At 36.3% G+C, this 18,049-nt stretch overlaps 1 protein-coding gene across 12 annotated transcripts in view; it reads right to left on the bottom strand.

Moving 5' to 3' along the window:
- nbeab (neurobeachin b) overlaps positions 1-18,049 on the bottom strand; it is a 334,783-nt gene that overhangs the window by 248,514 nt on the left and 68,220 nt on the right. For all 12 annotated transcript variants that reach the window (XM_056271937.1, XM_056271943.1, XM_056271940.1 and 9 more), the window contains exons 2-8: positions 11,775-12,006; positions 9,273-9,373; positions 8,611-8,706; positions 7,718-7,839; positions 4,512-4,638; positions 2,335-2,454; positions 860-1,006 (exon numbers count right to left, since the gene is read on the bottom strand). In XM_056271937.1, the coding sequence (XP_056127912.1) occupies positions 860-1,006; positions 2,335-2,454; positions 4,512-4,638; positions 7,718-7,839; positions 8,611-8,706; positions 9,273-9,373; positions 11,775-12,006 (945 nt within the window). The remainder of the gene's footprint in view (positions 1-859; positions 1,007-2,334; positions 2,455-4,511; positions 4,639-7,717; positions 7,840-8,610; positions 8,707-9,272; positions 9,374-11,774; positions 12,007-18,049) is intronic.

Here is an 18,049-nt window from a genome sequence, read left to right as displayed (position 1 = left end):
AAATACATTAAGATGGGGTTTTCGCAGTTATTTGCCCTTTTAGATTGCACAGCTCATGAGTAAAACACTGCTGTAATGGAGCAAAGACAATTGAGATGGTGTCAGAATTTGGAATTAAATTAGGAAAAGCTCATCATTCATAAACAATGGCTTCTGTAATGTCATTTTTGGAATACATCTGCTATCCGTTCCATGCATGTGGTTTATTGTTTTAGATAATGAGTCGCTAATCAAAGCCTGGTGCTTCAGAGAAAATTAGACTTTGCACAATGAGACTGAAAAACTGCTGCGAGTCCCAATTACTAATAGGACAGAGCTTCATATTTAATAAGGATACAGCCTTGGAAAAAAAAAAAAATCCACAGTAACCTGCTCTGTTTACCCCATGGATGCAATTAAATGCTAAATCGCTTCAAAAGCACCTTGAGAATAAGCGACAAAAGGTCAGAGACATGAAAGGGAAAGAAAGACTATAAACTATCCGGAGGCAGACTTCATCAGCGTCATTAAGAAGCAAAACCGAGAAACTTTGCTGTCGTCAGTGTAAAAGCAATAATGCATGACGACGAAAAGAATAAGGTTCGTAAGTAAATATGTAAATGCAGCATTTCCCACATCCGTTTTTCCAGCTTAGGCGTTTTTGTAACACGGTACAGTAGCTGGACAATAATGACCAGCTTGAAATCAGCTGAGATTTAGATCTCAAAACTGCGCTTGTTTCCTCAGGGTGGTGAAATCATGTTTGAACGCACATCAATCAATGACCAAATGCCACAGACAGAGGAATAACATCTCTTGGAGATCAATGGTGGCTGTGAAGCGTTGGGGTGTAACGCACTTTGGCAAATCTGATACATACCTTGTATCCTGGGCCTAGTTGATGGATGGCAAATATCTGAGCAGGGTTTAGCGCTTCACTGAACACATAGATGGCTCCGAGCTGTCCACAGAACACTCGGTTGGCGTCTGCCGTCTCAGATGAGCCGAGGAAACATTTGTCATAGCTCTGTGATAAGCACAAGAAAACAGCTTGGAGTTCTTAGTAGCAATCTCTCAAAAGTGGATAGATAGTAGGGAAAAAATAGAGAGCTGGAGTGGAAATATAGTGGGATGTCAGTATGCAAACTCCATACCAAGCGACTAATGGTTGGTCCACAATGCAATTGAGATGTAGCATTACAGAGATGTTATTCTGTGCTGAAACCTGCCTATTAGTTTAATCAAAATCAGCACCCGGGAGAGCTGAGGTTAAGCACTGCTGGTCCAATCTTTTAATTATCTGACATTGCTTTCAGTGAGGTACAGAAAAACAGAGGCAAAGGTCTGTGAATTTTAATCTAATCACTGAATCTACAAGATAATGTCTTATATAAAGCTTGAGCTGGCAAATAATATATATATATATACACAGTATATTAGGGGTGTAACAATATATCGCAATACAAAATGCAACAATATGTATCATGTATACTAGTGACAATATGTATTGTGTATAGTTCACCCAAAATAAAATGATTGTGTGAGTAAAATTCAAGTTTTCAGAGTTTTAGGTGTCAGTACTACATTAAACTACAATATATAATGTTGAATATAATGTATAATAATGCAACGGGGGAATATTTGTGCGTCCTGATAATGCCAAATGTCTTATGTTACCAGTAAAAAGTGGCCTACATTATTTTAAATATATCTAGTCAGTGAAAGAGTGCAAGCATATCCGTCTAAAATAATTCAGTATTTTCAGCTTCAGAATCATGAATATTTTTATATTTTTATATTTTGTCCTGTGCATTGGGTTATCAGCACCACGTCTATTAATTTACACCCACAATGTAATGCCAAATTTAGCATTTTAATCAACAGTAAATTTTTTGTTAACCTTTTACCAAATGTCTTGGAGTTTTGCAATAATATTGTATCGTGAGTTCAGTATCGTGATATGTATCGAATCGTGACATGAGGGTATCGTTACACCCCTAATAGTCTGTATTTATAGATATAAAGACAACCTTTATCTTTTCTACATTAAAGTGTCCTATTTTCATCATATTGCAAAAAAACATTAATCAGCATCAAAAAGACATACAGTAAAACTGATTAAGAAAATAATTTCTCTGTATTTTCTCTATATTTCACTGTATCGGCTAAACGACATGATCGGCTGTACGTGCTGGCAGCAATAAATGTCATTTATTTATTCTGAAACTGTGGTAAGTCGATGCATCTTTTATCATTTCATTTCACACTGTGCACACAGTGGTGATGATATTACCCTGAGAGAACCACCGGCAGCTACAGACAGAGAGAGGGATAGCGATAGCAAAGCGTTCTTACGTCGTTGGTGTTGACGTGCCAAGCCATGTCACCGTAGGAGACGAGCTGACCATTGACGTAGCAGCGAATCTCACTGTTCCTCCAGCGGTTGTAGATGTGAACAATGCTGATCATGTACCACTAGAGAAAGAAAAAAACATTGCAGTGCATGAGGAAGGTTTAAATAATGCAAATCAATAGTTCTCAACTGGTAGGTCACAATCTAAAAATCAGTTGTTCTGAGAGGGTCGTGGCGAGTACAATTAGTACTGCATATTGCAGAAGCATCGGAGCATACATTTGTATAAATAATAATAATAATTATATACTGTGATACTCTCAGCATGAAATTAAATTGAACCCTTTTATAGTATTAATGCACAGTCAACGAATGATCAATGTTTGTTTTTCTAAAGATAATAGTAACATTTGTCAGATATCACTGTCAAGTTGCATTTATATTATGTATAAAACACAGATAATTTTACAGTAATTGAGGTACATACAAAAATCCCAGCAATACTTCTTGATAGCAAAATAATTCAGCAGTCATCGAAACACTTCCATATAAAAGCCAAATGCTGTAAGAAATCAGGCTTGATCAGGGAAAAACAGAAATTGTAGAATTTCAGATGGACAGAATCTTTTCAGAATGTTTTTTTTTCTTTTCTTTTTTCAAATGCGGTTTTAGCTGTATTTTTCTTTTCTGGCACTGGAAGCACAAAATTCAACCCAAAACCATTTTCATGGGCAGCAGGCAGAAGGTCTAATGCAGTAAAAATTTGCATTTAGATATAAATAATACATCAGATCTTGAGTGAGAGGAGAAGAGAGGAGAGGAAGAGGACAGAGGCAGAGAGGAAATCAGAGTAGTGAGGGAGTAAAGGAAGGTTTACTTAGCAGGAGACAAGGGTCATTACAGATTTCATTTCTGTCAATGTGCCACCACACGAAAGAGAGTCGCGATATGGTGCAGTGTTTCAAACACACACCATTCAGGACAAGAAGCATGTTCTGTGTGTGTTCTGTTCATTGATTGTAACATCTTACGGAGCTGTTTTTATTCAACGTTTTCTCTTTCATGCTCATTTTTAAAACAACATAACTAACATTTCCATTTAGCAACATTTTGAAAAATACATAATCATATATGCATGAACTGTAATGAGGTTCTATTGCCATTCTGTCATTGCAAATTATCTGCATTTTTTTTTATCCTCAAAGCAAGACCACATCAAAATGTACTAAGAGAGTTTCTACACAGCTTGTTCTTGCTTATATTAAGTCACTAAATCAAAAATTCCATTGTTAGGAAGAAGAAAAGAAAAAGAAAGAAAAACCCTATGAGTCTAAACCACTGGAGATCAGAAGAATTAAACAGTTCATTTGCACGTGCATAACAAAGGTTAATCCAAGCCACAAAAATGTATTTCTCTTCTTAAACTGTGGGCCACAAGAGGTCTGAATCACATTGGCGTATCTGTACATCGACATATTATTACATTAAACACATAGAAGTGGCTGAAAATTAAAACATGAATGGGTCTGACCTTTTTCTGTAAACAGATCAATTTAAATGTGCTATTTAAATGAAACTATGTAGACGTAAAATTTGTGATCATTTTTTTTTTTTTTTTTTTTTTTTTTTTTTTTTACATTTAATAAAGCATCATCTTGTGCGGTTTCACACAATATGCAAACTTGTACCCACGTCTGTAAGACTGAACTGTAAGTTTTGAATTTGGGAAAGAACTTCAAGACTTTGGCAAGCCCATTCCCCTAAGGCTCAAAAGAGCAAGTTAACAAATATTAACATTTATAAAGATTACACCAGCTAAGAGCATTAAATATTGAGTAGAAACAAGGAAATCATTTATTAGACAGATGTTTCAAAACTGCAGCAGCTGTGCAGTGATTTCCAAGAGATTTCCCTTCGATTCAACAAAACAAAAACAAATACAGAATGGCCTCAGTTATCTCATGTCCTGGGGTTCGCTAACAGTTTGTAAACAGCATATTTAGCCCAGTTAACTGGATCATACATCCTCCGGCACAGCTTCGTGGTTTTCACTGAGCATCACAGCAAGAAAATTCACAAGTGCATCCACTCAATTCGAACTCCTTCACGACACAATCACTAGATTACTACAGATGCTAGAAGGAGAGAGAGAAAATCAAAGCTGGAAATGAAAGTCTACCTTGCGGGGCTGAAAGTCATATTTCACGCAGTGCTGGAAGCCCTTTCCTTTCGACTTCAGTGACGTCACAATCAAGCAGTTACCCACAAAATGTGCCGAGTAGCCGATGCCTTTGCTTGTGCGGAAACTGAAATATCAATAAATACACATATAATATACAGTATTATATAACACTTTAAGGTGATGTATTTGCAAAATATATTTTGATAGTAGTCATTGGCAATCCTGCTTAAGAAAAAAAAAAAACCTTTAAACTAGCTAACATTTGATTTGCTGGTTTTAATTGGTGTTTCAGCCTGGGTTTATGAAGGAGACCAGCTATCCTAGACCAGCTACAACCTATTTTAAGAGGTTCTTGTTTAACGGGATAGGAAAAATCACATCTTATACTTTCTTGTATAAAGAGATGGTTTTGCTGGTTTTAGCTGGTTTAGGTTTGCCCCCTAGCCTGTGCTGGTCTACCAGCGGAAAGGATTAGTTCACTTCAGATAATTTACTCACCCCCACGTCATCCAAGATATTCATGTCTTTCATTCTTCTGTCGAAACGAAATTAAGGTTTTTGAGGAAAACATTCCAGTATTTTTCTCCACATAGTGGACTTAAAGGGATAGTTCACCCAAAAAGAAAATTCTGTCAGTAATTACTCACCCTCATGTTGTTCCAAAAAAGTTTATCAAGCGACGAGAATACTTTTTGTGCACACACACAAAAAAAAAACGACTTTATTCAACTATTCATTTCCTTCTCTGTGGGCCTGAGTTCACGTAGTGTAACAGCGCAAAGCTTCTGTGTTGTACGTCACACGCATCACACACATGACCAGCGTCGGCCAATAGTGAGCCTACGTGTGACGTACAACACAGAAGCGCTGCGTAGTTACACTACGTGAACACACTCGAGGCCCAAAGAGAAGGAAATGAATAGTTATGTAAAGGTTTTTTGTATTTTTTTGTGCACAAAAAGTATTCTCGTTGCTTGATAAACTTAAGATGTCACTGTAGTCACTTGGACCATTTTAACGATGTCTTTAATAACTTTTCTGGGCCGGCAAGGTTCAATCCCTTAGAAGCCTATGCAGGAGTGATCCAGCTCTCAGATCTAATCAAAAATATCTTAATTTGTGTTCCGAAGATGAACGAAGGTCTTACGGGGTTGGAACAACATGAGGGTGAGTAATTACTGACAGAATTTTCATTTTTGGGTGAACTAACCCTTTAAACGGTTATCAACGGTTTGAAGGTCCAAATTGCAGTTTCAATGCAGCTTCAAAGGGCTCTACACAATCCCAGCCGAGGAATAAGGGTCTTATCTAGCCAAACCATCAGTCATTAAAAAAAAAAAATATATATATATATATATACTTTTTAACCACAAATGCTCGTCTTGCACGTCCACGACTTCACGCATGACGTGATCACATTGGAGAGGTCAGGTAGGTGGAAAATGTAGTGTAGGGCGAAAAACTCCACCTCATTTTCTCCTCCAACTTCAAAATCGTCCGACATCGTTGTTTTACCTTTTGTTCATTTTGTTGATTTTTTTTGTAAAGACCGTTTGACGTTTGCTTTGTAAAGACTAGGTCGGTACTTCCTCCTACATCGCGCGTGACCTTTCCAACGTGATTACACAATGCGTGGCGAATCGCAGAGCTAATGCAAGATGAGCATTTGTGGTTAAAAAGTATATAAATGATCGTTTCGCTAGATAAGACTCTTACTCCTTTATTTTTATTCCCCTTTGAAGCTGCATTGAAACTGCAATTTGGACCTTCAACCCGTTGAAGTCCACTATATGGAGAAAAATCCTGGAATGTTTTTCTCAAAAACCTTGATTTCTTTTCGACTGAAGAAAGAAAGACATGAATATCTTGGATGACGTGCATGGGGGTGAGTAAATTATCAGGCAATTTTCATTCTGAAGCGAACTAATCCTTTAAAGTGTCTAAAACCCCTCTAAAACCAGCCAACAGATCAGTTTGACCAGACTTGGAACCAGGAAACCAGCTTAGGCTGCTCTACAATGTTTTTAACAGGGTGCGTAGGTGTCCTGATACGCATTAGCTAGTTTCCTGTTCCAAAACAGAGAGAGTAAAGATTTCAGTCTGCATTTCAAAATGTCAAAGACAGTTTTGTGTTCTCTGTTCCCTACAATAGGACTATAAACACTCACACACAAGAAAACTAACAACACAAGAGATCGTTTTAGTGTCTTAGATTCTCAGCGTGAATCAATACTCTGTTTCTTTGCGAACATCTTTTTTTTATTCCGAATCTGTGTCACGCACAAATTGAACTCTTGAGTTTGTGTGTGAGCAGTCCTGTGCTTGGCAGCTCCAGGCTACAGATCTGGCAGAACAACAGCAACAGCGGGACACAGCGCTCACTCTCAAACCCGGCGTTTAGGAGCAGTAGCTAGCATTATTAGCGTGGCAGACTTCAACAACACTGTTTTGTAACCTCCGCACAAAGCCCGTGGCAGTTTCTCAGTTCCTTGATCTACATAATGCATGGAGGAATTTGAATATTCTGAACTCAAGAACATGTGAAAAATGCTTTCTTTAAAATTATTTGTTAGATGGGCAACATGTTGGTAAACTAATATCAGAGGGAAATGACTTTTAAAAAAAAGACCAAGGCTGTTAAAAAATGGATGTTATCCTTCTTTTTCTCTCTCCAAATGCACTCCTTCTCCCTTGAGGACCATTTTCCCTTGCTCCTGGAACCCTGGCCAATAAACACGCGTCTGTGCTATTGATCTGAGCCGTAATTACCCACAAGTCTCTACATACGACGCTCTTTTTGCCTGCCTGACATTAAAAGCCCAAATGAATGTCTATTTCCACCCGGTGTCCCTCAGCAGAGATTTTCCAGCGATTCCAGAACATTCTGCCCCGGGTTCAAACACCTATTGGTTTAATCAGCAGAATCTGACCTAATTCCCTTTTATGCCTGCATAATCCACCACATCATCAGAAAACAAAATCTTCAAACAAAGCTCATTATATAAGTGGCAAAGCAGCCAGAACTCTCTCTCTCTCTCTCTCTCTCTCTCTCTGTTAAACGCTAAAACAAAGTCTCTCAGTTTAATGTACTTACAGAAGCAGGCCCTGAAGGTCATTTTCTTTTCTGCTAAGCAAGTTTTATCACAGAGTTGACAAAGTTAAATATAACCGCATTAAAGCGTAGGCTGTGTGAATGTAGTCACCAGTAAAGGTAGGGTTTGTCTTTGTCCACGTTGATGTTGTTCAAAGGATCCATGCGAAACCAGGTGTTGAGCGTGAAGCCGTTCTGATAAGGCCATTTGGCAATTGGAGGTAACGCAATTGCCTGGCAGAAAACAGAAATTTACAAACAAAAAAATTCCTTGGAGTCTGTATATGTAATGTATGCTAGACAATTTTGTTTGCATCCGTTCATTCTTCTAAAAATCTAACAGTTATAAAATGTTCCCAATATATAGCTACCCAAACAAATATACTCTTATATATTCTAATAGCTTATTCTTTTGTATATATTACAAAAAACAGTATTTCAAATAAATGCAAACCCTTTCAATGTATCAAAGACTCCACAAAAATATTATGGAGCACATATGCTTTCAATATTGATAATAATAAAGGAAATGTTTCTTGCAAAATCAGCATATTAGAATGATTTCTGAAGGATCATGTGACACTAATTCAGCTTTGCCGAATAAATTACATTTTAAAATATATTAAAATAGACAATTGTTATTTCAAATTGTAATAATTTCACAATATTGCTGTATTTACTGTATATTTAAACAAACAAATGCATCCTTTGTGAACATAAGAGACTTTCAAAAACATTTTAAAAAATCTTTCTGACCGTAAAATTTTGAACAATAGTGTTTTGAAAATTTAGAAAATATTGCTTTGTTTAGCTTTAAAATTATTTATTTCAGGGGTTTTTTTTAAACAAAACTGAGTTTCAATATTATTTTGTCAGTTATCATCCATATCATGAAAATAACAGTTTAAAAACAACATTAATTGAATTGAACTTTACGACAAATGAAATGTACATTAAAAGAAAATGCAAATGTGCATTATGGGAAAAAAAGGTGGGGTCACTCACAGCTGCACTTCGGCCAGGGAAGTTGAAGAAAGTGTCGGGTCCGTGTCTCTGTGCCATTTGAGTGAGAACTGAGAGTAGTTTGACTGCATGTCTCGGCTGTGGAAGACAGAAGTACGTGAGCGGTAAGATAAGCGACTTAAGGAAAAAGCAAATCACAATAACTAAACTCCCACAGGACTTTCTCAGCAGGAACTTCTAAAACGCTCAATTTTAAATCTAGTGTTTTGCTTCACTAAAATCGGTTTTGATTTAAGAACTTTGATCCAATCTGTCATATTCGCACCTGTTTTGGCAAGCTAATGAAAACACTGCTGATCAAAACATTTTATTTCCGTGTCTCGTAACTAATTGTCTTATTAAAGCGCAAGTCTTCACACAATTCTCGATTTTTTTTCTCCAGAAGGGGTACTTCACTCGATCCAAAAACTTAAAGCTATTGTGACAACATCCTCACTGTGGTGTCCGCCAGCAGTTGATGTTCTGTCAATATCCCTCACTCGAGAGAACGGTGAATCGATACCTGGGCAGGCCTTATCTGCTCTGCGGTTGATTGCTCCAGAGGTCTAAAAAGGCTCCAAAACGATCTCCAAAAGCGGAGAGGCTAACAACCCCTAGGAGCCCCAGAGCCCTACACGAGTTTTCACTCATTTTCAGTGGCTTACCCACAATCCTCCTTCTCCTCTCAGCATGCTGAAGAGCAATTTGAGTTCTTTGACGGTGATACTGTAGCTGGCCAGAACTCCAAGCATATCCACCAACAAGTCTGTTCATCATGGAGAAAAAAAAAACAGAAAGACAAAATAATTTAGCTCTGTATTACTGAAGTGGGCACAGTGTGGATTTAAACGGTAGGATTCCCCGAGGCACAGGTGTGCAACTTACACAAGACATTGTATTATATTATAACACAGTGCAAAATAGCAATTTCACAGTAAGACGTGCAGGAGAATCAAACAGACCCCAGAAAGCACCTTTCCTGAGTCTGGTAGCATAAGCCAGCAAGCCCTTGGGAAACTTCCATTGGTTAAAAATATTGTAATTCAGTATAACATAAAAAGGTTTAACGGCACAATACGTACTATTTTTTGATTAAAATATCCAAAAACCACTAGAACAATATATTTTGTTCACTTGTGTACTTGCATTATCCCAAATGTTTCCAATAATGTTTAAATCCAGAGAAATCAGCAATTTTAGGCGTCGCCTGTCAATGACGTCATATCCGTGTTACCCTCGATTTCCAGTTTTACTTCCGTAGAAGCCATGGAAACACCGAAGACGCTTTAATGTGTTTTATTAGAGAGGTGAGCAACTGTTTGGATACATTTATCGACAGAAAATTATTCCTTGTTATATAGCGCAACACGTTTAGTCTTATTGGTTGAATCTCTTGTTTTCTTTATTTACCGCTGGTAACATGTTTGTACCAAGTGGCTAACACAGCATAATCAGGAGGACTTTATTTGTAGAAACAGTAATGCAGCATTTTTTCCACCATACAGTATATTTTAAAATGAATTGCATGCTATTTAGCAACACAAGTCATCCAGCTTTTATTAATATGTGATATTCTAATATCGATCTGACTTAAGCATTGTGCAACAAGTGTCTCATAGCAGCCACCGAACGTAACGAGAGTGTAACATTATAACATAACTTTCAACAGACTCAAACTTATTTTTAGTATGATTGTTTTGACCAAGTAAAACAGCCATGCGTTACCCCACAATTTTAATTTGTCCAAAAAATTTAATAATGTGAATTTAAGTGAATAAATAACTTTAATACTCTAGCTCATCCATGAACATGATTTCTGCCTGAGTCCCGAGCTACGCCTTTGATTTTGTTTTGAATAAGCGACCTCTAGTGGAGAAACTTACATACTGTGCCTTTAAATTAACTAAAGTTTTAAAAGGTATTCAATTAAATAGAGTGATTAAATGGAATGTACATGTCAGGCAGTCAGGCTTTTAAATGTCTAAAATGGAGCTACCTCTTCCTTAATAAAAATGTTCCAGGTTAAATACAGATTAAAGTCGACATTAAACAGCATTTGTAACAAATTTTACTTACATAAAATGACATTTTAGAGCAAAACTGGATATTCAAGTAGAAAAAAATTGGAACACTACGATTGTACTCTAGTGAACTGCACATTTTAATATAAATTATATATCGTTGCTGTCGGATGGACCTTATATCTCCATATTTTGTAAGTGTCTGACCATATATAAAGCCACAATTTCAACTTTGACAACATAGCATTTTCACAATATGCAGTTCATATATATATTTCTTAAGCACCAAATCAACATATTTCTGAAGGATAATGTGACACTGAAAATCGGAGTAGTGGATGTTGAAAATTAAGCTTTGCCATTGAAGGGAAACAGTTGATTCAGCTCTTTCGTTTCAGGTTAAACACTCACTGCTCTGAGGACAACATGACAACTTATGCTAATTAATGCCATTTTACACTTTAATTTTGAGTTTCAACAAGACTGCTGCTGAAACCTTCCATGAGCCAATTCACAGCCTCTGCCTCTTAAAAGATTCAGATTGTGAAAAATGGCATTTATGCAAACAGAGGAAGATGTTGGCCATGAATTATAGACGGAATGAATAAAAAAACATTCTTCTTCATTCATAAATGGCAACTAAAATGTAATATTGCTCTAAACTGCCACTCAATCTCATAACGAGAGGGTGCAACTAATGAGATTTTTCTCTCGGTTTCTCTACTGCCAATGATGAATTCCACTGCTGAGAAGATTGCAGTTTAATCCACATTTCTTTCACAGCGATTCGCACCGCTCTCGAGCGTCTAAAAAATAGAAATCTACAAGACATTGCTCATATTCTGCATGTGCTGTTCAAAGCAGATTTAAGAGTGTTATCTTAGACCTTTTAAGATAGGCTACATAAACAACAAGCTCCATTTAAGATGCAATGTAAAATGTATAGAAATTGTTTCTCTTTCGAGGAACAAACTGACATTTAAGTCATTTCCATTTCAAATCCACCTTCTCGAAACCAAGTACGTGACGTTTCTGACTGTATTGTTGCATGTCATGAACCATTTATAGAACTTCGGGAAAATAGAAAGAAATGGGTTTTGCAAGAGGTCAGCTTGAACTCTCTGGGGTCAGGTCGAGGCCACTCACCTGCGATCATGTCATCCACAGAACTCATTTTGAGCAATAGCCTTTGAATGAGGCCAACCTCAGTGCTGGTCTGCAGGTTTCGGACACTCTTGCGCAGTATGGCGGTGAACATGCTCCAGATTTCCGCCTGGCACGTGACTTCACAGTGTTCCAGCAGCTCCAACATGCAGATGATGGCCTCTGCATCCTGGATGATGAAGTTCATCTCCAGGTCAAACTCACCCCCAACCAGCTGGAGCAGAAGGGACGGTTCAAAATAAGGAGAAGAGAAAGAAACAGAAGGGAAAAAGACAAGGATTAGATTAGACTCATAAGTAACAAGAAAATGGTGCTTTTTATACTAGAGGTTTTAGTGTCAGTTTGAGGTCAGACTGACTTAGACAAATGCAAATGAACCAGTTGTGACAACAAATTGCTTAAAAAGGTACATATGTAACTTTTGTCCCTCTAGCGATTAAAAAACAAAACTGCATGCATTTTGCGGATGAACGTTGCTTTGGTTGTTCTTAAACCAAAGATTGTGCAAATGAATATGACCCTGCATAATAGAAAATGCTTTACAATGAACTCTGTTAGAGAGACACATTTGACAATTTATCTCTTCATTAAAATACCTTGTTGAGGTTTATTACTTGCATGTTGAGTAATAAAAATGGCATGCACGTCGCTTTTACATTTCAAATAATGTTGTAAATAGTGTTCAGTTTCTTGCACAGACCGATCATTTCACTTCATACGACTTCAATGAATCGTCAGGAGCCACGGGTATTAATTTTGTTTTGCCAGAATATGTTATGGTAGCCATTGACTTGCATTATGATTTACCAAGGAATATGGTTTCGGCTAAAAATCTTCTTTATATTTCTAGCGAAGAGAAAAAGACACCTACATCGTGGATGGCTTGAGGGTAAATTAACAGCAAATTTAAATTTTTGGGTGAACTGTCCCTTTAAATTTCATTAATTTTAAGGGAAAAAAAGAAGAAAAAAAAGTTACAAAGACTTTAAAAAAGCAGATGTGTCAACAACAAAATCCTTGAGGCCCTCTTCCGGTCATAACAATCATCATTAGGCAATTATAAACAGCAATCAATAATTGTGTTCCAAGGATTAAGCAAGCATGAAATTGAAGATTTCAAGACTTGTCTCGGGCACATGGGAAGACTTCAGGCACATTCTTCAGAGAGCAGCGATGCACAATGTGGAAAATAAACCCCTGCTTCTTGTGGCTTATTTGACCAAATCCAGAGTCGACAACTCTAACTTGTTGGAAATTCTTATGGCATGTAGGAATTAACTCATGTCGTGCCTCAGAACCCTTAGATATTAGGTTCTTAACAAAAACTTGTTCGGATTGTTTATTAAAGACAGCAAAGGAAGAAAATAACACCAAAATTTAAATAATAAAATGGGACTAACCATAATAATGTTTAGAATAGCAACATAAGTTGATTTATTTCAAAATAAAACATCCCCTAATTTTTGTCAGCTTAAAGTAAGTCATTTTTATTAAACTTAAAATGATGCCACAAATGTATAATTTCAAGCCAGAAAAAATAGACAGATCCTAACATGAACAGGATGCATTACATGAAAAATAAAAATAAAATAAAATAATACATAATAAAATGGGTTCACTTGAATTTGTATTTATGAATATGTTTTGTATGGTCAATTACTGGCTTCCTAGAGCATGAAACCATTAGAATTCAAGAAAAGGTATAAACCAAAATTATCAAAGTCCTGAAACAAAACCAGCTCAGATCCACTACTTTAAAAGAGCTAGCTATGTAATTGTCCTGCTGCTTTGATTTGACTGACAGTCTCCTGTCTACTGTTTTCATTTCTGAACTGAACAGCTGATGGGCGTCATGACAACCGCACATTATTTTTGCAGCCATTATTTGAGGAGTGGTTTGCATGGATGTGTTAGAGCTGTACTCTCTCTCTCTAACGGACCGAAACAGCATGACGAGAGGCAGTGGAGGAAGCGATAAACAGTGTCTCATCGCTGGAAAAAAGAGACAGGCGTTTCATTTATGAAAACGTCCATCAGTCAGTTTTCTCAGCCTTTTATAACATCCTAATGTGTGCAACGACTGACAGTAAAGAAGACAGCAGCAACAATTATAGAGCACAGAAATGCACAGCATGTTAAATCAATTAAAATAGCATAAAAGACAGTTATCCACGTTAAAAATGCATATGATTAAAGGAAACCTCCAACAAATATACTAATACTTTAAAAGGACCATATTGTGAGAAGACACGCAAACTCCTACTATCTGCTATACAACAATGGCGCAAATAAGCAGTTATTCACCAAAAGCAATAGAACAAGTTCCTATTTTAATGCCTGACTAAATGTGTTAAGACAGGAATGTATGCAGCATCTGTCTGCTTCCTTAAAACTAATTAGTATGAAGAGTGAACAGAACAAAAGTGTTTCTCTGAAGTCTCAGCTGAAAACACATCTGGCCTCAAAGCTGAACCCTGAGGCACACCAATAACAGTTTTGCTTTAAAAGTTTTATGCTGAGGGCATTTCAAAAACATAAAAATGACTAAAAACAAAAACTGGAAAGTTTGAGAGTTAGTCAAAAAAATCCCTCTTTGAAACCCTGACAAAATATACGTATATACTTGGTTTGAATTTAGGTCACATTAGTTAAAAATTGTACTTTATGTGACCACTTAATTTATTTTAAATATAAAAAGATCAAGATGAAATACACTGCACATCGATTTAGAAATGATCACGAATTTAGCCCAGTCTGTTTTGATCCAACTTAATTTGATTTCCAATTTGCAATTAAAAATGTCCCACAACAATCGTTCAACCAATAGGCAGTCTCACTGCTCTAATAAGACTTGCATAGATTTATTTCTGTTTTAAAGAAGACTCAGTGAAGTGTAACAGCATATCAATGAGAAACTAAAGGTTTTTTTATTCCTACATTACACAGAATCAAGTACAGAATCACGAAAACTAATTTGCTTTTAATGACTAAATTCAATCTCCTGAATAAGTAAAGAATATCCACGGTGGCACAGCTTTTACTTTAAAAACAAATGGGATATTTCCTTCTTGCTAGTGTGTGCACTGCATGTTGGGTTGAAGACCGTTGTTTTGTCTAACACCAGAGGTTGTGTACATTTTTTGTGTCTAACTTTGACAACAAGACTAATGATAGCGTTTACCAAAACATTAAATAATAATGTTCTCAAATGAACACTGTAGTTCTGTTTTTTTGTTATCACTAAGCTGTGAAACATATCATTCAACATCTTCACTTTTAATAAGTTATAACCAGTGCAAAGGTGTTAGTGTGTTGCTAGACAAGGCCTGCCCGTTCCACAGCCTCTCCTTTAATCACAGAGCTTCGTCACACTCTGAAGTGAGGTGTTTAATTGCATGCTCAGATCCTAGGAGTAATTTGCATCCATTGTGTGACAAGAGGTAAATAGAGGCACAAAATCATAGATTAGACACTTATGGTAAAAGAAAGCACTCCCTCTCAGGCCAAACAGGAACTACTCACAGTGAACAGTTAATCTCTGTTAATTTGCATTGAATTTCAGTGTCTAGATTAGCGAGAGTCGCTATAGCTCAAAACACTCAACTAAAAGAACTATTCATATTTCAATGAAACAACCATTGATTTGCTATAAGTGCCAGTATTAGGGTCAATATTGCTTGAACTATGTGCTCAAATGAAAACCCAAATCTTTACATTTAAGTACTGATCTGCTGAACACAAAATGATCACGATTATTGAACATTATTTTATATATAAACTACAGGTCAAGTTACAAATTATTACGATTTTTTTTGAAATGTGAAATATTATTGCAATTTAAAATAACTTTTTTCTATTAAATACATTTTAATAGTAATTTAATCCTGTAATGGCAAAGCTGCAGTCTTCAGTGTCACACGATCCTTCAGAAATCATTCTAATATGATGATTCGCTGCTCAAGAAACATTTCTTATTATCAATATTGAAAACATCTGCTTAATATCTTTGTGAATATTTTTTTTTTTCCAGGATTTCATGATGAATAGAAAGTTCAAACGGACTGCATTTATTTGAAACAAAAATCTTTTATAACATAAATATAAATTATATAAATGTCTTCACTGTCAACTTTTGATTGATTTATTGGCATCCTTGCTATATAAAAGTCTTAATTTCTTCCAAAAATGTACTCATCAATTCCCTATGTCACCATCTACATTGGGTGGAATTGTAAACTCTTGAAAAAGGTTTAAACACAATGGCAATGGGAAGTGTTAGTTTGTTGGTTCCATTTCTCGTTGAAAAATAGCTAGGAGTGGAAGTCGATATAAGAACAGCTCAATCTAGAATCCGCTGATTTGGCACTCAAAGCAAAAATTAAGTGGGACAGAGAAAGGTAATTAAACATTATGGTCAAGGCATTTATGAGTCAACATTTGAGTTTTATGAGCTTTGCTTAAATGATCATACTTTTTACAAAGCTCATATAAAGGCCTCATTACTGGGAGGTGGACTTGAGATACTGTATAATTTTAGCGCACGTTTGGTAAATGCTGAATTAATGGCCACATAAAGTGCTGTCCTAGTGAGATGTAAGGATAAAATACAGATGATTACGGAAAAAATACAAATGACTGACCCAATAGTGGGGGTGATTTGAAAATGCAACTTTTTTGAGCATGTAAAGATGCAAAATAGCTTAACAGCCACAAAAAAAAAAAAAAAAAAAAAGTCCCTACTTAAACGACAAATGAGACGCATGCAATTAAATTTGCCCTTAAACTCTTTCTTTAATGTTAAATGTAACAAAAAGTCTTTGTTCAGTTATCTGCACTTTTCTGAAAAGAAAACGCAAGGCACATCAATTTTGGCATTCACTTTTTTTAAACAAGGAAAACTATTTTTGTCTTTCATATAAATAAATAACAGTGAAAACAGGCACTTGCAATTTTAGCCATTCGGGTATACTTTTACCTTTCAGTTTTTTACAATGTTGTAATCAAAATCATTTCCTCAGAAACACATGCTAGAATGAACGCGTCATATTATTAGATTAGTGTCATAAACCACTAATATAATAATGCGCAGCTAGCTTGTCTGTACACAAAAGCAGTTGCCGTGACAACACACCCAGGCACTTCAAAGTAGCATTTGGCACGGTGAAAACATTCAAATGGCATGCAAATCATGCATTGGCTCAAAAACATGTATTCGCAACCATGCAGTATGTCATTTAAAGTCTACACACTGTCTGCAGATTCCAGACTCAACGAAAGTGACTGCTGATATCATAACAAGCATAACCCGATCTGATAAGCTGAGATAAATTTTGAACGTTTAACTTTGCATGGACTTGATTTTCTTTCTTAAAGCTTGTGAAACATTTGAGGACATCATGACAATTCATCAACAATATACAGATTTCAAAATATATATTTCTTTAATTCAACCTCATTTTTATGTTCTTGTATGTCATATTTATATTGTTTTCTCTATGGTGGGGGTAATTCCTAAACTATATCCACCACAAGACTTCAGCTTCAGAAGAACCCCAACAAATCCCTCACTTCAAACTGCCGGCATCCCTTCTCTGGATAAAGTTAAGCACAGCGCTTCCTGCTTTCCGATTTCAGAGAAACTACCTCGCAGTCCTCAGACCTGTGTTTAGGTTCACTGTAATCAGATTTGAGATCTAATGTCGAATAAACAAAAATGAGGAACAGGATTGCAGTTCCAACTGGAAACAGTGCAGGCTTAGGGTACGTTTACATTCCTTCGCGTTTTCCGCGAATAGACGACAATGATGTCTATACAAAATTATCCCTGTTCACATGGATCCATGAAAATGACTTAAGATGCTGTATTATTCATGCCAGGCCAGTAGTTGGCGATGTCGCTATGTAAAGAAACACTACGCGCCTTTAGACTGGACATGTAATACGCATGCGCATGACGTCACCGTTTTCACAAATTCGCGTTTTTGTACCGGAAAAAAATAATGGTATCATTTTCATTTGGCCTTTGAAACCCGTTTTGAAAAAGTTTGTTTTCATGTCCCCAAAATGCCATTGTTGTGAAAATGAACTGCACAAATGGTTTAGTTAAAACATTTTTAGTTGAAAACGGTGTTGTGTAAACGGACCCTGAATTGGCTGATTTAAACTAAAGGAAAACCAAAAATTTGAATTCATTAAATTTGCTCAAACAAGTGCACTACTGTTCAAACCTTTGGGGTCTGCAAGAAATATTATTGCAA

This window comes from Rhinichthys klamathensis, unplaced genomic scaffold, assembly GCF_029890125.1.
Source record: "Rhinichthys klamathensis goyatoka isolate OS25496 unplaced genomic scaffold, OSU_Roscu_1.1 h1tg000329l_1, whole genome shotgun sequence".
In the NCBI taxonomy this organism is placed as follows: Eukaryota; Metazoa; Chordata; class Actinopteri; order Cypriniformes; family Leuciscidae; genus Rhinichthys; species Rhinichthys klamathensis.
This window is presented reverse-complemented; position numbering and strand designations above follow the sequence as displayed.